Source organism: Grus americana, chromosome 8 (genome assembly GCF_028858705.1).
Source record: "Grus americana isolate bGruAme1 chromosome 8, bGruAme1.mat, whole genome shotgun sequence".
NCBI classification, from domain to species: domain Eukaryota; kingdom Metazoa; phylum Chordata; class Aves; order Gruiformes; family Gruidae; genus Grus; species Grus americana.
The window spans coordinates 28,058,717-28,080,724 of record NC_072859.1 but is presented as its reverse complement, the minus strand read 5'-3'; the positions used below and the strand labels follow the sequence as shown (position 1 = coordinate 28,080,724).

General features: G+C 37.2%; 1 protein-coding gene across 3 annotated transcripts in view; it reads left to right on the top strand.

The window, feature by feature from the left end:
* LOC129209288 (BEN domain-containing protein 5) overlaps nt 1-22,008 on the top strand; it is a 952,643-nt gene that overhangs the window by 240,627 nt on the left and 690,008 nt on the right. For all 3 annotated transcript variants that reach the window (XM_054833489.1, XM_054833488.1, XM_054833496.1), the window contains exon 4: nt 740-834. In XM_054833489.1, coding sequence (XP_054689464.1) covers nt 740-834 — 95 coding nt within the window. The remainder of the gene's footprint in view (nt 1-739; nt 835-22,008) is intronic.

Below are 22,008 nucleotides of genomic sequence, written 5' to 3'. Positions count from 1 at the left end.
AGTAAAGATCTAGATTTTGCTCATCCTTTGAACTGTAAAGTATCAGCTACAGTTTTCCCAAATTATTGGTCTAAACTGAGATCAGAGTTGGGCTCTTTTCTTCTCTATCGTATTCAGATGAATGATGCCTATGTGCAATTTCTACTGCGTAGGTATCCTGTACAATTTTTGCAGAGGAAAGTTATTTTGCCAAGGCAAGTGAAGAGAAATATTTGTTTCTTTGGGGACAGAAAATCAGAAATCTTTAATTTTTTCCTGCTGCTGTGTGAAACCTAAGCAGGTTGAAAGAAGCAACTAAGAAGCTTCAAGAGATGAAGCAGTGGGAAGGTTTGTGTGAGGACTGCTACCCTGTCTCCCAGCTTTCCACCAACCTCTCTGACGCTAACTGCAGCAAACTGTTTTCCGTTTGCTTTTCTGTTTTCAGATCTGAGTAACTTATTTCTTTGTATGGCTAGGGTACCTACTGGAAAACCAGCATACTAAATTCAAAACATACATTCCATGTATATCACTGCAGTGTAAAATATCATGCACTGTTAAACTACTACAAACACACAGGGTATCCGTTATCTGAGATCTATGGAGAGCAACAGTAATTCGTAAGATACACATCTATTCCATATATTTTTTGTGTATATTTTTATGCAGCTGGTATATGCAATACACACATAAACTCTTTCATAATTTATACTTGACCTCTTTTTTTTGTTTGTGTGTTTGTTTGTTTTTTTCCCCCCAGAGAGTAATTTTTAATGTCGTCAACTTCAGCAAAACAAAAAGCCTCTATAGAGATGGGATGGCTCCAATGGTAAAATCCACAAGCAGACCGAAATGGTAAGTTATCCTTTCCAAGCCTTGCTTAGTGAGATAAAAGTGTTTTACTTGGCCCTTTCTTGTAGTGAAGACCTTATGTCTCAGGTGCACCTTTTGGTAACAGCAGAAGAGAACTTTGATGCACAAGCAGTGTTGTGAGGACACGTTCCCTTTGGAGCAGATGGACAGTATGAATTCTGGAGGCCCTTTCCAGCCTTGCTGTGATGGTGTGTTGTAGTGCCTTGTTTCAGGTTGCATGACTGAAGCGATGTCCATTCAAGCAAACTGAACAGTCAGGTCTTGGGGCAAATTATTTTTAGTGACATCCTCACTGTCCAACTGTTAGCACAGTCTCTGGCCCAGTTTTGGCCTGACAGCTAGCAGTCTCCTAAACAAAGCCTGCAAACAATATGGGAGATGGACTGGGCCTGGACTGGTTCCGAAAGGCTGTTTGGATTTATTCCCCGTGTTCTGGGGTGGTTGGAGTTTAGTGGCAGAATGTGAGCTTGCCATGGGAATTGACCTCGACTGAATAAGCAGTGTCTGGTCTGCTTTAGCTAAGACAGAAGGCCAGACAACCTGGTCATAAGCTACACGACATATGCAACATAGAAAGGCGTGCACATATGAAACACATGAACACCCATATAGATGGTACATTTTCTCAAAGCAAATGTAATGGAATGTCTACTGTGAATAATAATATGTAAATTTAATGAGTCCTAATGCATGCAAGACTCCCAAGAATTATATGATTTGCTTTTAGCTGGGAGACTTGTTTGAATATGGATAGTGAGGTTAGGCCGTAAGTGTACAGTAATGTATTCTTGTAAGCCTGTACAGCTGCTTCTTTTTATTGGTTAATTAATAATACATTTGATCAACCTGCACATTATCTGAGCCTTATAAATATATCTTTCTTAATTACTTCAACTGTCACAAATTTTCCACCCACAAAATGTTAACTTTTAGTGGTCACAAGATCATTGTGACTGTATGGCTTCCTCTTCGTATGACCAACAGAACGGCTATTTGGTTTTCTATCGAGATGGTAAGGTCATATGGGCAGAAGAGCTGTATCACAGTACGGTTAGTGGATGAAGTCAATTCCAGCTCAATAGCAGCATGTAATAACATTGAAAATTAATTTAAAAAATCCATTGTGTTTAGTGTTTTTGTAGCAAAAGTCATGTAAATTGTGTTTACTATTTAACTTCAGAAAAATCTTTTGGGACATAGCAGGGCCACATTTATCAAGCATACTTTAATCATCTTTCAAAACCTTTTCCTTCTCTCACTGCGGTCTGATATTTGCAGCTAAGTATATTGTGTGTTAAGTTTATCTATAAATCAGATATTGCTTTCATACAAATTTTATGCCTTCCTTTGCTTTCAAATTAAAGTGTAAATCTTACAAAACAATGCAAAATGGGCTTTTTCTAGAACGTATAGGCTCCTTCACTGTTTTTAAAACAGATTTCTCTTCCATTTCCCCGGAGATCTATTTATTTTTGTGTTTTATATTTTTAGGGGATGTATTTTGCTCCCATGAAAGTGAGGAATGAATAACATCGCCTGGAGCCAAGCAAAGTGTAGGCAGCAGGTGCTGAGCAGCTTCCTTGTACAGGGCTACTACCATACTTTAATCCTGTTTCAGAAATTCTAGCTGTAATTTTTTCTTTAAAAAGATCATTATTCTATTAAGATATTTTTATTTTTTTCTAATAGTCTGTGTATGAAAACATCTTGCTGTACTTTGAAGGTGCACATTAAGTCATACTGTTATCAGGGACCTTAGTGATATTGGGGTCTACTCAGTATAATTTTCTGTCTTGGTGTTAATAAGAGTTATGCATGTGTTTTCCAAGTGGGAAAAGAGCTTCCTATTAGAGCTGTCTTCCATTTGGATTATGCCTTTTACAATTACCTCTGTATCTGTTTCCATGGCATTCTAGTGAAACCTGTAAACAAAATTTTCTCTTTTTTTTTTTTTTTTTTTTTTTTTTTTTTGAAATAGGATTTACTAGTACTTGCGGTTGCTAATGCATCATACAGGTAGTTGTGGTCCTTGAACATGAACAGGACAATATCCAGCTGCATCGATTTGATCCTGTTTGATGCTTTGTATAAATTAGTCTAGTAAGCGTTACTGAATCATTCAGCACTGCAAAAGTGCTGAGGTTCACACGAGGTTACTTGCGATTCAGAACTGTGGAAGGAAACTACTGGAACTGTCCACCTTATATTAAGATTTAAGTCAGCATAGAAGAGAGTGGATATAATGTAATTAACTTAGAAAATGATATATTAATTAGAGTAAGTTGAAGAAACACAAAAGTTTTTAAAATCAAGTTAAAAGGAAGAATATTATCAGAAACCATGGTCTCCAAATATTCTGTAACAGAGCTCAGTCCTTCATCTCTGAACTCTTCTGTACTAAATATTTGAGGAACTCATCATTATTGTGCCTGCCTGGGATCCGTACTGAAATTCTTCCAACTTCTCTGGCCACACTGATAGAAGCAATGCTGTGTCACACATAACTATTCAACTCTCTTTTTATACAACCAGGTTTGACTTTTAGGGTGATAGGTCTATTTTCCTCTTTGCATTTGAGAGGCATGGGTACATTACTCCTGTTAGTAACAGATATTCAAGCCTGAGTTATGCCCTTTTGATTTAAGTGTGAAAGTTCCCACTGTATTCAGGATAGGATTTGACCATATTACTTGCAAAATCCTGCATATCAAAAGTAGATTGGCCTCCGGAGACTGTGAATTTTAATGTTTGTTTTGAATGTGGTTATGCGAACATGGCTCCGAGCTTTGCAACATTTTGTGAGTTTGATTCTTGACTCTGGAACAAATAACTGCCAAGCGCTCTTGAAGCAGAGTGTGTCAAACACAGATCAACGTTTTTGACCTGTATTCTCTTGCCCTGTGGGGTAAGATCTTTAAATGCAGTCAGCATCAAGGTTCAGCTCAGTGTTACTGATGTAAATGGAGTATATCACTGTCATCAAAGCACTCTATGTGGACACAGATGTTCTGGTGTTGACATATTCTTCTCTTTTGAAGTAAGGCCAAACATTTCCAGTAATGAGCTACTTAAAAAGAGGAAGCAGTATGCTGAAGGATAAGGAAAAACCAGATTTCATGGTAAAGAAGATGCTTATTTTTAAAAAAGAAAAAACAGAAAATTAAATTTTGATTAAAATGATTTACTGAATATTCTTTCCCAGAGGGAGAGAGCAAAACAAAAAAGAACTAAGTAGGTTAAGTTCTCAGTCCCTCTACCCATCTTTTCTGTGTTTTTTGTTGACGTGCGGTGTTGACACCAAATAGTATGGGGTTGTGTCGGTTGCATCGGTCAAATTTCACTGCAATGAATCACAGCTGATGCGTAGAAATGCAGCATTGCGTCACACCATGTTACATCTGTTGCACTTCATAACAAATCGGACAAGATGAAACTCAAGATTTTATTTCAAGCCAGTGGAATGCGCTGTGTCTGATCACTTAGCGTTTTTGCTTAAAATTAGCTGGTTGTTCAGAAGTATTACACCAAGATTTTAAAGAATAGGTGTTTTTTCTCAATAATGACTACTACAAATATTGAAACTTCAATTACTGTAGCACAGACCTGTTCTGTTTTGACTGGGTCTTTTTTCTTTGTCTCATTTGTGGAGGTGAAGAATATGAAGGGAGATGGATTTGAGGAAATTAAATTTTTCCTATGCTGATGCAGTTTCTACTGTAATTTTCCTTTTCTCTGCTGCTTCATTTAAGTGCAACCTAATTTTGTTGCAGTTTCTTAATCATGATTTCACACTAAAGTCTCTGTCCTTGGGAGGTATTCATAAAGCCTGCCACGTGGACACAGCAGTAGAAGACCATTTAAGTGCATATACTGCACTATTATATTGACTGCACGAAGTTTTACAAGTTTCTCAAAGTGAAATAGAAGAGTGAGTTGTTCGAGAGGCAGCAGATTTTCCAAATGATGAAGTGAGCAAATATTCCCTTTGGGCAGAGAACAGCTATAACTCTTGATTATTCAGTGTGAGCATTGCCTCATTGGGGACATTAGTTTTTCAAATTGTGCTAATCTTTTAAAAGTAACAACTGGCCACTCATCACCTTAGGTATTTCAGCAAGATCATGTGCAAAACTCTAATTAGTATTTATAGAACAGCAACTCCTCCCAGTAGAATAGTAGCGGTAGCTGGCGAATATCTGGTTGACACCTGTTAAGTCTTCAGACATCCATTGTATTTTATTCTGCATTTCAAATGAGCAGAGAGCAGTAGGTGAAGTCCCCATAATTAAAGGATAAAGGATAATAAATAATATGGTTCTTGAGTGGATGAACACAAGGTTAAAGGCCGTTCTGCAGTTGTGATGCTGTATCTCAGGAATTGTTTGTTTGTAAGTAATAATGCTAGCTAAAATATTATGGAGCCTTCAGCATATGAGAGAGGATTTATGTCTAGATTTACATGTGTTTTGTTTATAATGTCAGATTTCAAACTGCTTCTTGGCAAAGCAGCTACTTTCTTCCCTGTCTTTTATCTCACTCAGCACTGATGGCTTTTAACTGGATAGCTGCCTTCCCCAGCAAGCACTCCAGTACCTCTGTTGCTATAACATCTACTGTTAAATACTCACAACACATTGCTTCTGAAGCGTTTTTCTTTTCCAGTAAACCTAGCAGTACAGAAAAACTTCTAGGTAATTAATTCAAATTTGAATCTATATGTATCTTGGTAAATATTGTCATGATGGGGAATTTTGGTAGACATCGCGAAAAGCAATGCAAGTTTTATGAACAATACTCCCATATGTTCCATTCATCAGAAGGGGACAAGACTGAGAAAATCTGAATTTTGAGTAGCTAAAATGTGTTGATTCTTGCCAAGTTTCTTTAACATTTGTGTCTACAATGCAGTGTTACAATCACTACCATGTCTACCAGGCTGCATTATACATTCAGAGACTTTCAGCAGCATTTTTAGTATGTATTTATATATCTTTAGCCATAAGATAAGCTGTTTGTGAAATGAGCTGTCATTTGTGGTGAAACAGTTTGAGAATAAGGCACTAAATATATATATAGTTTGCTAATCTGAAAGACTAGAACTGCTTACTATAAGATATATAGCAGGCCAGGGTTAGTGATAACATCACCTGAATTTAGGTAAAGAAGATGAACAAGCTGTTATCTTTACCTGATTCCTTCCTTGGCCTATTTTACAACTTTGGCTACTCTCAGAAGTTTGCTCCTTTGCCAGTTGTGTAATGCAATGTGTGCTTGTTCCTGCTTTCCTCCGGGATCTGGTGAGAACGCTTTTGGAGGTTCAGAAATATTTCCCATGGCACAGGTGTGTGTTGATGCATTCTTTGCCAGGTGCAGATCTGGTTCCTCAGAGCTGCTCCCTCCCTTGTGCTAGTACAACTCTGTGTAGGATCACCAGACGGGGAGCTGGCCTGGATTAAAAGTAAACTTTCAAGGAAGAGAAAGAGGATTTAGTCTTGGCCTGGTTCATCGCATAGATCCAAAACAAGTTGTACAGGTCCAACCGGAGGAGCAGTGAGGGAGGTGGGAATAAGTGGCTGGAGCAGAGGTGAGGGAATGAGGATAGCAGCTGCTAGGAAAACGCCTAGAGAATTGTCTGTGGAACCACAGCCTCCATTTCAATAACTTGTAGCATTTTATTTGGAGAAAACAGGGAAAAAGACATTGCAGTATTGACCTTTTAAAATCCCACGTTGAGTGATAAGCAGGAGTAGTTTTGTCTTGGTCTTACTGTAGCTCTTTGGAAGAAAAGAAGATGTTTTTAGACAGTTTTGAGGTTGGCATGTATATGAAAGTAAAATAACTGCCTCTGAATTCAATCCCTGGGTAAATTAATGTTTGTGTGCATCTTGTGAAATAACAAAAGAAGCAGACCTAACCACTCTACAAACCCATCAAAGAAATGCACTCTCTTCCCCTTTCCCAGTCCAGCAAAGGTAGTTATTCCTGGGAATATAAAGAGGTTACATATCACTCTTATCAGCAACAGCTTTTGTGGAAATAGAGGAGAGTTTATATTCTGCTGACACAAAGTATGAATCAGATCCCAAAACTAATGTGTTTATTGTGCAAACTAAATGGGATTCCTCTGTGGCAAGAAAGTAAGTTACATTTTATTGACTGGACACTTTACTGGAACTTTAAGATGCATGGAATTATATTGGGGATAATGAATAACAAGGAAATTAAATTAATGTAAAAGGCAAGTGAATTTTAGGATTCAAAGAGAAAATAATGAAGAAGCTCCAAAGGACTGCTAAGCTATCATTTAAAAACCCTAGCTATTTTATATGTATGTGTTTCCTCATCATTTATCTGACTGATCTCCTATAAATCAATTTATTTAGATTACAGCAGAGTCAAAAGGCCCCAGCCAGGATCAAGACTCATTGTGCTTAGTACTGTGGAAACATATAAACAGACAAAGTCCTTTTCCAAAGTTGTGAAAATTTTATGATTGATTTCAGTAAGAGCAAAGTTAGGGCAATACTGAGCACTTCTGAAAATTCCATCCTTAAAGATTTATTCCAAGCAGTAACTGTTTAAAAAAATGACATACTGCTTACATAAGAGTCTAAATATTTGATGGTTATAGTATTTACATCTAAAACACCAGAGGCTATGTGCTTTAATACCTCAATCTGTTTCCCATATACTCTGTCAACATGAGTTCCCTGCATTGATTGAGGGCACTCTGTGATCCCTAAGGTTGTATTCATGAAAGGTTACCCTTGGTACTACTTTATTCATGAAAGGTTTGAAGCACATAGGAAACAAATGGATCTATTCCTGCTAGATGCATTTTTGTCATCTATAAATAATTACTGGGGTGCTGATGAGAAATTAAAAATCTTAAAAAGGTGCGGTTGCCTGAAAATGGTTCACCCATCACCAGTGCAAATCACAATGAAATTTGCAGTTGGGAGGTTTTGTGGCAGTTTAAAACAACCGAATTGTAGGTTTTTCCCACTGCGGTCCATGGTATTGAGTTTAATGGCTGCAAAATATGACCAGAGCTGTGCATTGCATCCCATCCTGAAACAGGTCATTCTCTTTCCTCAGGTGATGGGCATTTGGTGGAACTGATTGCATGAAAAGTGTTCACAGAACTGGGTCTCTAACCTTGGCAGGTTTAAAAAAAAGTATATAAAATTGAGGCTTTTTCCCCCAAAATGAGTCTGTAAGTTAGATAAATATGGGCAGCACTGAACTCAAAGCAGAGTCAAACTACCAAGAGGACATTGCAGCTTTTCATTGCAATTTTGTACTTTGAACTAATGGAGCGAAGCAGAATGAAAATCACCTCTGTTAAGAATGGCATTTATCAGCCGTAAGTACTTAGTAGTAAGAGCCCTACACAGACAAAGCTGAGTGTCACCAAGAAATGTACTTGAAAATCAGACTGTTAACACAAGACTACACAAATAAGAGCCAAAAACTGTAATCAGAAAATGCAACAACTCTTTAAGAATGTTTTAATGGTCTGAAGAGCGCTAGACAAGTTGAATTTAACAAGATGTAATAACCTATGACATAATATAATTGAGAATGCACCAGGACGCAGCACAGTCAGGTTAAATTTTGGCTTTCCTTCACTTAGCCTTGCAACTTTAAAGATCTTTCAATATATGATTTTAAAAATACATAGTACTGTTTAAATTTACATATGACATAAGAGCATAGGATGTGCAATATATCAGAAATACAATTCTAAGTAAAGTTAGGGCTGAAATATCCAGCCTAATATTTTAAGATGTTTGTTTTAATCATTAATAACTTTTCCATTAATTTTTGGTGAAGAAATGATATTTAGTGCAGAGGAAAAGGTAATGGGAACTGTTCGTAGTGAACTTCTGATAAAAGTGAGATGGTTATCAGGCACCTGCCTTATATTTGAAGTGCCATAGTAAAAGCCAAAGCAATGAGTTCAATTTATCTTTTAATAGAACATAAAATAGAAGACAAAAACATTTTGCTGTACTGTGGAAATTGAGAATTGTAGAGAAAATAAGCACTAAATAAGTATGGAAGCAGATAATGCAGGAACAGAACATTAAAATAATAGGTGCTGTATCTTGAACTTTGTCTCCTGGGATTCGACAGCTGTATATAAACCCAAAATATAAAAACCTAATTTTTATGCTGTAATTACTAGGGTTAAGTTATGAATTAACTTCTGTATGATATGTCACTGATTTGAGAGAATTAAAATTTAATGATAATAGGATAGAGATAAGATCTTTCCTGCATCTCTAGATGCTGAAGCAGTGGCTGAAGTTTGGTTTTCAGCTGCTTCAAGTAGGATTATTGAATTCTAGCTTGAGAGTGAAACTTGTCTTCCTGCTTCACTATATTAAGCATCCCTGAGATTGAAAACCTAGCAAGAGCTCTCCTAGCGTGATTAAAAAGTATCCAATATGTTTTGACACCAAATACTAATTCCAATCTTTCTGTCTAGTACTGCTCAGGCAGCACAGGGATAACTGGCTGTCAGATACTTTGGGTAATGGAAAGGTGAGGCTCCAGGCTCTCAGTGGAAACCTGGCGGCCTTGCTGACAGTTCCCTGCCACTGGAAAATAAAAGTGCTGCTGGGGAAGGGAAAGGCTGTGCTGGGTCTTGGCTGGAATATTGGCCCTTTGGAAACCATGAACCATTAGTGCAGGTTTGAACAGCACAGCACCTTCGTTACTGCTCTCAGACAGTCGGGTTGAGTCTGCACACATTCTCTCAGCCACTTAGTAGATCTGTTGGTGGAATTCAGGGCTGGTGTTTCTCTGCCCAGGGTCTCAGGCAAGCAGGCTGGAGAATCTCTCCAGTACCTGTGATGGAGTCCCCAAGCTGGGACTTATCCACAGCATGGTTATGCAGATGGGCTGCAGGTGAGCTATGCAGCTGAAGCACAGGTGTCCATCCTCAGGGCATTATATTTGCCACAGGTGTGCAGGGACTTGAAAAAAGGAGCTCGTGGTTGTTTCTCTCTCACACTGCAGATAGGAGGCTCCAAGGCAGGAGCTGAGCTTTGCTTGTACTGGTTGCTATGGGCTTTTTTCCAGTTCCTAAACCACAATAGCAGGTGAGCTGTTTAATCATTTTTATTTTTTAACAGTGAGGTGTGTGTGGCAGTTGTTAAGAATAATGATGATGAAGCTATGAAATGCTTATTTAAACTGCTTTGTTTGGAGTAAGATGGCTTGTGTGGGCCTAGGCTGAGAGGGGACTGGCTGTGGTGGGGCTGTCCCTCAGGTACTGCCTGTCTCCCTTGCACTACTCAGGCTCTGCTTTGTGCAATTTTGGTGCTTTGTTCCCTCACTTTTCCTATTCTGTGCTTTTGCACAGCCTCCTCTCCTCAATGTGTTCAAGCCTGAAGAGAAAATGGTGGGTGCTGGTGATGAGAGGACCCAGGCTTTGCTGCTGAGCTCAGCCTCTTTGGAGGGGCCTGCAGGTGTGTAAGTGGGTTGTGGGTGTTTGCTTGGGTGTGATCTGCCCTTAAATAGAGTGGCTGAGGGAATTGTGCCACAAGAAGTAGAGTAATGTAAAGAAAGTGTCCTGTCAGCAGCTCAAGAAGTAGATTTTTGTTAGGGATTAGTTGTAAATGGATTAGGGAATTGTAGGGGGTAGCTGGGATTGCCGTGAGGTGACTTCAAATGGCAAAACTAGGAACTTCCAAAATTTGGAATTGCTGTCAAGGCTGAGGAAGAAAATTGTTTTTTGTGTTAGCTTTTTGTTTGAAGACTTCACCATTTTTCTGCCTTTTTCAGGTGCTCTTGTAAAAAATAGTGTATTCATTCTATGAAGAATTTTGCAAAATAGTTTATTGAAAGTGTGTGATACCTTTCAGCAAACTTATAGGAAAGGCCATTGCAGCTCAAGATAAAAAGAGAATCAACTTAAAAGGATAGATTCACCATAGAAAGAAATTGAGGAATATCCAAGTTAAAATAATTTACCATGTCTTTTAATATTTGATAAAATACTCTCCTAATATTTTTCTCAGTGTAGTTAAAAAGCACTAGTACCTCATAGCTTTCAGACCAGCAGTGATATAATAATTTAGCTTTGATAAAGAAAAGAATTTTTCCCCATCTGCTGCTCTACTGGATAGTTTAATGCTCTATGGTTGTCCTTTAAATGTCATTCAGTCAATGAAGAGTCATGCAGCATATGTATGTTTGTGTGTAGGGTTTTTTATTAAATATAATTCCCTGGGCTCTCCTGAGGGACTGTCACTATCCTGGGGGTGCTGGTGGAAGGGATTGTGGTGCAAATCCTGCTTGGAAAGCATTTGGGCGATGTGATTTGAGGAATGACTCAGCAAGGGGAAGAGTGCGGCTGCAGGTGCAGTCAGAAGGGCTTTACCTTAAGGAGCAGCTTCTGTAGCTAAAAGCCAAGTCAGTCAAGGTGACAAGGGAAGGAAACATGTTCGGATTCACTGGGTACTAATCCCTGCAGGCAAAACTCTGATACTTGTTTTAAAAGGGGGAGATCCTGTTTGTGCACCTTGTGAAATGAAGGGAGGTTTGAATTTAGGTGGGAATCATAGATATAAATATAATTTTCTGTATAAGTAAAAAAAGCCTTGTGTTGTAGTGCTGTATATCACACTCCTTGAGCATATGTAGCTCCATTAACTGTTAACATTTCTGTCTGAAAAGCACATAAGCTTTAAAATCAGTAAATTACATGGAAACTCGGCCTTTAATGGTGTACTGAGAATGATCACCTGGAGGAAATTTCCACTGTTGTGCAGTTGCAAACTAAGAGTCTTACTCAGAGCACGGAAGCAAGGGGAGAAAAAGTATGAGGCATCAGTTACACAGAAGAAAACGTGAGTAGCTTTCCTTTTGAAAGTATTTAACAGCTGTAACTCTGCTTTCCTGCCATTATCTCTGAGTAAGCATGGGTATGGACATTTGTACATCAGACTGAAAGGGAACACTAAACTGCAGGTCTGCCAGTAAAGAAGCCAGGTGCAAAGGGTAGACTGCATGTCAATATTCAAAAGATATCTTAAAGCAGCATGTAGGAGTCAGTTGTGCTTTTCTATTTCTGTAACTGTGGGATCTACTGAGAGTTTTTCTTTCAGACTTACTCTGAAGTATTTCCCCCTGCCCCCTGATGTGAGATACCCGTACATCAGAAGTTGGCATCTGTGATCTGTGTGGCTGTAGTCTCTGACAAGTCTCAGAGTACAGTGAAAACAGTGTTCTGGATTTGTCACTTCTAATACTCATCAAGTTGTATCTGTATACTGTGAAAGTATAAAACCAATAACCTAGATGAATCATAAATGTCTGGGGTGTGTATATATGTTTGTGTGGGATGCTCCTTTGGTTTGTTTTCTTTTCCTTTTGTTTTGGCAAAGAATTCCAAGTTTACACTAAGAGGCTGGGCTTCAAAACCACATCTGAATAGAGGAAATGAGAGTGGATAAAAATGGGGAGAAAATAGTAGTCTGGAGTGAAATGTGTGACTAACTCTTGTGTCTGAGGCCTCTGGATAGTAAAATTATGGAAGGAAACAAATTGCATGTTGATTACATGTTTTTCTTAAGCTTTTAAAGTAATAGAAACCAGGTTGTCTTCTATACAAAGTAACAGTGAATTTAACTGTAACCAAGCATGGCAAACTGTATTTTAGTTCTCGAGACTCTTATCTCACTGCACAACAGAGCATAGCATTTACATTCACAGTACTGCCACTGTGTGGCTTCCCCTGAAATTCTGCAGGTAAGGAAAGCCATTTTCTACCAAACCATCAAGACTCTCAAAACAGCGTGCATGTGTGGGAAGGAGAGTGATGGCAGTGGAAATTGTATGAATGCATTTCAAGAGACTTACTCTTTTGTTTTATGTTAGAGTTTAGTTTTTGTTTGCCTTCCTTGAAGGAGGGTCTTCATGCTTGTAAAGTTTCTGCCCTCTGAATACATGTTGTCAGCACAACCTAGCATTTCAACACCTCAAAATTTACAGCTGAAACTGTTTTTTACTCTGTTTCAAAAGTTGATACATGATTTTTTACTCTGTTTCAAAAGTTGGTACATGATTTTAGGTTCAAACCAAACTTGTTACTAGAGTGTCTTTTTAAGATTTTGGTTCTTTGACAGTGCAGTGCAATGAAATAGAGAGAGATCCACTAGCAGGAACTTGTGCTAACGTAAATAAAGGCTGTTTATAGCTTTAATTTAACATGTAATTAATAAGAACTATTTCTCTTGAAGCCACCAAAAATGTGGATTAAGGTTTAGAAAACCTTCTGGTAAGTGAAGCTGAGATACTTTATAGCAGATACACAAGTGGAGTATATAGTCACAGACAATGCTTACGAGTATCACTAATGCATTCTGCCTGACAGCATGAGCCATGTGCATGAGAAGCTAATGGTCACTAGTGCCTCAATAAAAGCTATGTACTGGAATATCTTTTTTTGAAGATTCACCTTTTAATACAGTATTTGATATTTTGAGTTCTAATTTCAAAATGCATGTCCATACTCACTACTTATGTTGGTATCCAAACATTTTTGACTACTTAGGGAGTGGGGGGTGAGAAATTATAAACAGTTTAGAGTGTCTTAAAGCTCTCTGACACTTAGCAATGCAATATAGTTATTGAAGTCAAGCTTAAGAAATTCTTAAAAATACTTCAGGTCAATTTTATTAAAATATAGTATCTTTTTACTCTACTAGTGGTAAATGAGACTCAAACCTCTAGAGTTATTGAACAGTACTCATTTTTTTTTTACTTCTACTTTCTGTAAGGCTGTGCTGGATATCATCTCAGTTTCAAACTAAACAGCTGTGTTTTTCAAATGATAGTCAATTAGGGTTTTTTTTGCAATATATAAAACTGGAAAATGGTGAAATATGTTTCTCTTAAATTTTTGTGGCATATCAGAGTGTGGCTAGGTAGGCCAGGGTCAGAAAATCTGGAAACTAATAATGACTGCTGCATCTTTGATATTGTTTGACTTCTACTCTCATTTCATATTGTATTTCCTGGAATGTGAGAGATGAACTTCAGAAAAGAGCCTTGAAAACAAGTACAGTATATTACAGGCATGAAAATTCAGCAGTACTTAGAAGTTGAAGTCATATTCAGTTGCACAATAATAAGCTAATTGTGAAGTTTTTAATCACAAAGGAGGAAACTTTTTATTCGGTAAAGAAAACTTCTAAAAGAACTAAAGCAAGGAAAAAATATGTTTCCTTCTTCACTTGGATTGCACAACAGGGCTGAACCTCTGACAGTACTCCTGACTAAAAGCTGCCTAGGACATATATACAGATGAAAACAGTTGCCTTGGGTGGATAAAATGAATCAACTGAGGTAGGAGGGCTTTAAAAGTAAATAATGAGGTCTTGATAGGTTTTGAAGGGGTAGGGTGATTCTGCTTGGGTTTTTGTGGGGCATCATGTGAGAGGGCTGATTTCAGGAATTCAGCCAAAGTGGTTATAATGTTTGGTTGTCCTCTGCTCAGAGTCCCATCCCAAGATAGAAATAGAATGCTTAACTAGTGTTTATTATCACATTTTACAGGAGGAGAGATAAAGGCAAAGGATAATAGATTTTTTTCAAGGTCATTATAAGGATCAGCTTTGGAGAAAACTCAGATTTTTTTTCGTTCTGTTTGCTTCTCAGTTCAGTGATCTGAAAACAACAAAAATCTACTACCAAATTTACTGCATTATACTGTTACATTATTACCATAAAACTTCATCAAATGCCTAGTCTGGCTATAAGCAGGTCCAACTTGGGTTTGGATATTTATTTATTTTGATTTTTTTCAGAGAGTTATTTTTAAACTGGGAGAAAGATTGAAAGTTTCCAGGTCTTCAGAGTGCAGAAAACTGTTTGCTTTGTTTCAGAAGCATATTACTGCTCCTAGTATGATTTAGTACACTTTTTAGTTATAAAGGAATATTTATATTCACTTATTCTAATCTGAGAGCTAGTATTTGCCCCTCACAATATTTAGATAGAAGTTATCTGCTGCTAGATTACTGGAAAAAAAATCACCCTTCTATCTCCTCAGAATACTTGCATGAATTTTTTTGGTGTGTTTTAAAGCTGTTTAAAAATATATCCAGACACTCCAAACAAAGCAACAAAAAGGTTTCCCATAAGCTCCAGTACAATTAAACTCTATGCTCCCTTCTAAATAAACCATGTGCTGGGTCAGTAGAGCTTGCAAGAAACATCCTCTTTACACCCACTGTTTGCACGACTTTCTACTATAGATCTTCTGTGTGGGTTTGGAAGCTTGTCTTGGCTCTAACTGCCTAGAAAACCTGCATGTAATGTTAGATTTAGCTTTCAGAAGTTTTCCAAGTAAGTTTGAACCACTGAAACAAAGGTTCATAACACAAAGGTTGTCATAACCTTTGTTGAAATGGTGCCCTTATAATGTGGCATATTAAATATTTAACACAGTTTGCAGCAGATAAAAAGCAATTTTGTTTAATTTTTCCTAAATATTAATGCTATCATGCACCTTAATCCTTTCATTATAATAAAAATTTGTTCAAGCTCATTCTTATCAAACACTTTCTAATTTATAAGGATATGGATGTTTTGCTTCTGATCCTAATAAGTAATAAGGCCAAAATGCAAAAGGGTGAGAGCTAGGAGGGGAGTTTTGACTAGTATATAGGGAAGAATTACAGCTAGCAAAATAACTTTATTCTTTCACCCAAGGACACCAAAGACAATGCTTATCTCCCAAGTAACCCTGCTCAAAGCTTTGGGTCGGTTGTCAAGGAATGAAATGAAATACCTGCAAAACACTCAGTGAAATGACCTGGAAAATAATTTATAAAGAGGTTGCCATTCACTTTTGAGTGAGGACTATTTTTCCATCTGTATGTCTGAACTGCAGAAAAAAAAATCCTGGATTGGAATTAGTTTCAAATCAACTTTTCTCTGCATTGTAGAACAAAAATGTAGTTGGCAATTATTTATAATGCTAATTAAAGACTTGTTCCTCCAAACACTTACTGCTAATGGAGTTACTGGAGGCAGTAAGGCCTTGGTTCAATAGCAAATGTTTCCCATAACCTATCCATCTACACGCAAAGACAGCAACAAGGTATGCTACACCTGAATATTAACAATGAAAAAAGAAACAAGCCAGTATTGTTCAGAATTTAAATATGTTTAGGCAATATTATACCCAGTCAAAGTATATTGATGTGGCTCCACTAATTGCAGTAAAACTACAGCTGGCAACAGGGGTGGGTCTGGCCTGTCTTTGTGTTGGGTCTGATGTCTCTGGTGTGTTTTAAAAATTTTGTTTACTCTTCCTTCTTTCATCTAATTCAAATTTACACACACAAAAAAGGAAATTCACATATTTTCTCTTAAAACTAAATTTTTATTACTATGCAGCTTTTCTTTCCTCATGGAATGACTGTTTTTAATTTCCAATGTCCACAGCTCTTCAGTTGTGCAGAAAAAATATTGCTAATTTGTTTGTATACAAAGAACTTCATTGCACTTGTGGCAGACACACTTTTAAAAAAACAAAATAGTTTCTTTTAAATATTAAGCTGATTAAAACAGTCTTTGCATAATTCTTAGGCCTGCTGAATCCCATGTTAGTTGATTTTTCTGAGCCAATATAACTCATGCACGGAATAATTATGTAGATATTTCTGTTGAGAAAGCAGAGAATGAACTTGCAATATAAAGAACTGAGTATAGTAGCTGTGGGGATTGTGAATATAATAGGTCAGTACTTGTTTTCATGTCAGTGTAAATCTGGAGAAACCTTTGGATTTAGCTGGAGTTATTTTAGATTTACATCACTGTAAAATAGGCTACTTACCTCCACTTCATTATGTTATAGGATATTGTGGTCTCAATCCAGTGAAGCGCTTGCTTAATCTTGAAAATGTGAGTAGTTTACTGAAGTCAAAGTTGAGCACAAATTTAAGTACTTTGTTGGATATAGACTTCTCTTAAATGCCAGCAATGCACAGATAGCAATCAACTGTACAGCCCACTTCTAATCCAAATAACTGTATCCCAAATATCCCCTGCTTAGATGAGATCAGCACCCATGTGAAGAGCAGTTGGCTTAGGCCAATCTAAAGGCAGATAGAGATGGAATTGTAAGTAAAGTCAAACACTCCAAGAATGGGAAAGCACTTTTATTTGAGAAAATGCTTCTGGATGGTGTGCAGCTTCTGGAAAATCCTGATAGCATGTAAAAAACCTCAATTCACTTTCTTTACTGAACAGGTTGAGGACTCTACCCTCTTCTCAGATTGTATACCTGCCAAGGAATGTTGTTGGTAAGCTTGAGCTTCTCTTTGGCTGTACCAATTACTGAAGATACTATTGTGCTCCTTTCCTTGTGTCCTGAGAAAACACAGGGAAATTCTAGGCTTAATCTTACAGGCCACATAACACTGATATTAGTCTTAAGAGTTGCCATGCATCTTGGCCTAACATAATAAACTGAGACAGTCTTTTGCAATTGTCAGAATGACAGTTCTTAAACCTTGTGGTTGTAAGTAGCAAAGCTCAAGGTGATAGAAGACAGTTTCTCAGCAGGGTTTGTGCTGTTGATCTGTTCTACTGGAACAGATTAGAAGAGTGAGGAATCTTATGGTCTCTATAAGAAAATGGAGACCTGTCAGGAACAGTGAAAATCAGGAAAAACTAAGAAGGGAGAAAGAACAGAAAGTAAAAAGATGATATTTGTAATAATAGGAGAAGCTTTAGGAGAAAGGACTGATGATTTGTTAGGACATTTTCTTCTAACAGAAGCATCATGCACTTGCCTTTGAGATTGCATATTTATTCTACAGGATCCATAGCATCTCTTATGATGGATAAGCCAAATTCTCTTTGGAATGAAGAGGGATATTGTCTTTTTCCTAGTTCTAAATAAAAGAACTCCTATTTACTTCATCTAAGTGGAAAATGCAGGGAACAACTTCCAGTACCTATGGATGAGGGTTATGGAGGTAATTAACTAGTGTCAGAGATCCTAAGGAATTTGTCAGTCATGCCTGTGACTCTGAAATAGTATACTAACAAACCAATGTAATCAGAAAACTCCAGAAATCCCATGCTGCTCATTTTACTTGAAGTAAAAATTCTGGGCAATAAGATATATTAGCCTGAATAGTCTTGCAAGGGAAGTGGTAGGTGCCTCACTATGTAGAGGGTTTGATGAAACACTGCAGAGCAGGATGTAAGGAGGAATCCTACAAGAACAATGAGGTAGACTCCCACAGCTTTAATCTCTGTCCACATGTAACTTCTCTCCAGATGTTTAGCTTTACACTGATGTGAATATAGGAAGTTTTGATTGTAGTCTGGACCTCTGTACAGCAAACCCTGTACACTTTGAAAGATACTACTAAGAACTTCAGGAAGATTATTCATGTAAGGTCATACACTACACATTAAGTTCTCTACTAAATCAGTGTCAAAGTTGTGTACTTTTTGTCTGTAATGTAGGAGATGGTTAGTCATTGTAATTAGCTTACCTTTTAGTCAAATTAAAAGGGGATGGATGACTTCAAGTAAAAACTGCAAATGGTTTTGTAAGCTATGTCTGAGGAAGTCGTCTGCCATTTCAAATTAACAAAACAATCTACATATCTCTGAAATCAATGGATACTTTAGTCAACGTTTCAGTGAGTGTAAAATTTTTCTAATAAGGACCACAATATAAATGCTGTTGCTTTTCTGGTGCTTATAATATTCTAGAATATTTTTAAGAAAGAAGGGAAGGACCATGTTCTGTGCAGCCACAGTACAGACAGACAAGTGAACAGAAATACAGCCTATTAATAGAATAGTGAAATTGAAGATTTGAGTATAAAAGTGAAATTAAGATTATTTTAAATAAGTTAACATTAATGTTATATGCCCACATACATATCTACTTTAAGTCAAGTTAGTAAGTTTAGGCCTAAAATATCTTTCAATATCATTAGAGAAGGAAGATTTTAAATGTTTTTCAAATAAGAAAGTTTTAAGTCCATGAAGACCTACAAAAGTATGACTGTACTCTGCATGTAATGGAAACATTAATTTCACAAACCTTTCAATGGTATGGTAGAATGTCTCTTGTATGCATGCCTTTCTTCACAGACATCAAGTTTAAAGGAATTTTTTTGAACCAGTAAAGATCTTCTGAGTTGCAGAAAAATAGGTAGTTACAAAACCCACAACTCTGTACATGAAAAATACTGAAGTCCTATTTTAAGTATTGCTTGGCAAAAACTTTGCACTGGTAATTGCATTGTCAATCATGTAATGTCCGATTGCTAAAGAAATAATAGGTCAAAATCTAGCCATTTTTTCCCCAATGGATACAAAATTGAGTTTTATGGGAAAATAATACAAATGATTCCCTCCAAGAATTAAGCAATGTGTATTGTAAAACAAAATTACCATAAGCAGCATTTAAATCCTGAATTGTGCTTGAAGTATCTGCATTTTCCAGCTTCCTACAGTCTTTTCTTTAAGCACTTTGAGCTGCACTAATGCCCACTGCATATAACTTGAAACCTGCAGAAGGATTATAGTTGATACAAGCTGATGCACGGTTGATGATCTCAGTTTGCAAGCTGTTTAATGTTAAAAGTTCTACTGAAACTGTCAGTAGAAAGTCTATGAATAATTTCAAAGACCCTCCCAAGCTTATCTGTTCTCTTGCTTCCAGCATGCTGCTTTTAGTAATGAAACTAGCAGACTTGTAGTTGCTGCTTGGCTAGTGGAAAAGTGACTTGGAAACAGTTTTACCACAGCTGTGTAAGAATGAAAGAGGTACTTCACTTTTTCAGTACCAGAACAATCACCACTTGTTCCTAGTAGTAGTGAGACTCACATTTCAACAGACAGTGGTGGAAAATGTTTTGCATCTATGGGTGAATGTGGCATGGTCCTCAGATTTTGATCTCACGGAAGAAATCCAACTCCTTCCAGAATGCATTTGACTTGTGTGGTTGCTACATCCTGCAGGGTGTATTTGGGTATACTTTTATGGATGTATGCATATGTGAGCAGTTTTAAAAAAATTTGCCAATTTTTTGTGGAGCATGTCGAAGACTAAAATAATCCTTCAACTATCTCTTTGTATAACCTTTTCAGTACTAGAGCATACATGGAATTAGACTTTCGGCTTTATTCAAACATTTTGTTGAATGGTTTATTCCCTATTTCAAATGGCATTTTTTCACAGAAAGATTCTGTGATGGCAGTAGTTAGCCCAGACCTTTAACCTTATCTTATGGAAGCTGAAATACCTGTTGATCTCCTCAGATACTTGCAAGTATCTTGCAAAAATCCTTATGCTTTTAATAATCTGATTTTATCTAAGATCAAAATAGAATATAGGTTTGTTCTAGTCTTTATGAGAGTCTAGCAAGAAACAAGTGTGTTGGTTAGGATTCAGTATTTCCCATAACCACCCATTACTTATCTGCAGTTCAAATCCATTTGGTGGTTTGTGGTTGGCTTTGGTGTTTTGTGGGTTTTTTCTTCTAGGAGAAAGAATGATACCTAGCACAGACTATTATTGTAAAGAGTTCTTTGTGAAATCACTCTTAGCTTGTTGGGAAATGTCTTGGTCAACAGAAGACTTCAAATAAGGAAGTCAAAAGCATGAATGGGCAAATATTTTTAGCAAGCTTTTTGGGGTTTTAGGTAATACTTCAGTAACAAAAAAGCAAAAAAAATCTGTAGTTCTCAATGTGCAAAACTGTTGGCTTAGGTCTCCAATAATTTTTAATTTCTTAAATGGAAGCATTTTTAAATAAGCTTTATAAGAGCAATACTCACTATTGAGGTGGACTGTTTCCTTTTTAGAAGAGTGGTACAGTAAAAGGTGATCAACTGCTGTAGAGTCTTTACTTCTGGTACTTATTATGGTGCCATGGCAACATCAGAATTAGACACAGAAAATGGGGCAAGCAGCCCGGAAGAACATAATGAAGAGTACACAAACAATGTGTTACAGAGAATCCACAGAAGAAATTATTAACAAGCAAATGTAGTAGAGTTCTGGGGAGAAAGTGGGAACATTGTAGAGCTTTTGGGAACAGCTTGAGTATGAGATTTCTCAGTAGGAAGTGCAGAAGCTATTGCAGAAAGAATACTTTACCTAGGTTGGTAAGAGGAGTGGGAACACTAAACTCTGCTTCTGTAGAGGATTAAGTGACTCTTCTGGGTTGGGAAGAGTTAAAGACCAGCTAGCTTGTGGAATCCACGAAAGCTGCAATTTCTTCTAGATACAGAGAAACAACAGTTCACCACTGCTGTGCCTGTATGTTCAATCAACAGTGTCCTAATTAGGTCTTTCCAGTTCTTTTTGTGTGTCTGTCTAAAAGAAGAGTGTAGTCTTCTGTTGTAAGAGTTTAGGGTAATCAGCTGTCCAGATTTATTCTGCAGTCTTAACAGAACATAGACAGTTACTCACTAGCTTTGTTTGCACTGCAGAAATGCATAGGTACCTTGATTTTGACAGACTGCAATTATGAGGGATAAAATAACAGTACAGTGAATATATGGTTCCAAATCAAAAATATTTGGTGATCATGGTGTCTTGGATCAGTATTCATGTCTGAGGATTCAGCAGTCACAGGTTATAAACCTATCTTGGGAAATGAGATTAATGCAAAATCATAGGCATGATTGCCTATGAGACATTAAATAACATAGATCACAGCAGATTGTTGTATTTTCATTTTTGACTGCTTTTGTTTCTCACAGGAGGTGTTTATGTGGCTGTTTCAAAGGGTTTGTGTACACACTGCAAATTTACTACAACAATGTTGTTGATTTTTGTTCCCCAGCTGTTATGGGTAGCATGGGTATCTTTGTACCACCTGTGCAGCTGGAGGTCCTTACTTCAGCTGATTGCAGATTACAGGTGTGGATGTTATCAAATTAACCTTATGAACTGCTTTGGTTATTCTCAAATCAACCTTATGACCTGCATGTCAAAATTGTTGCAGCTGAACGTGTATGAGCATGTGAATATGAAGGTGTTGGAATGCTATCCTACCATTTAATCTCAAAAACAGCCTGGAAGACATTGCTTATGAGATTGATTGATCCCTCTGGTGTGAGGAAATGATAAGGTTGTGATGCACAGACAGC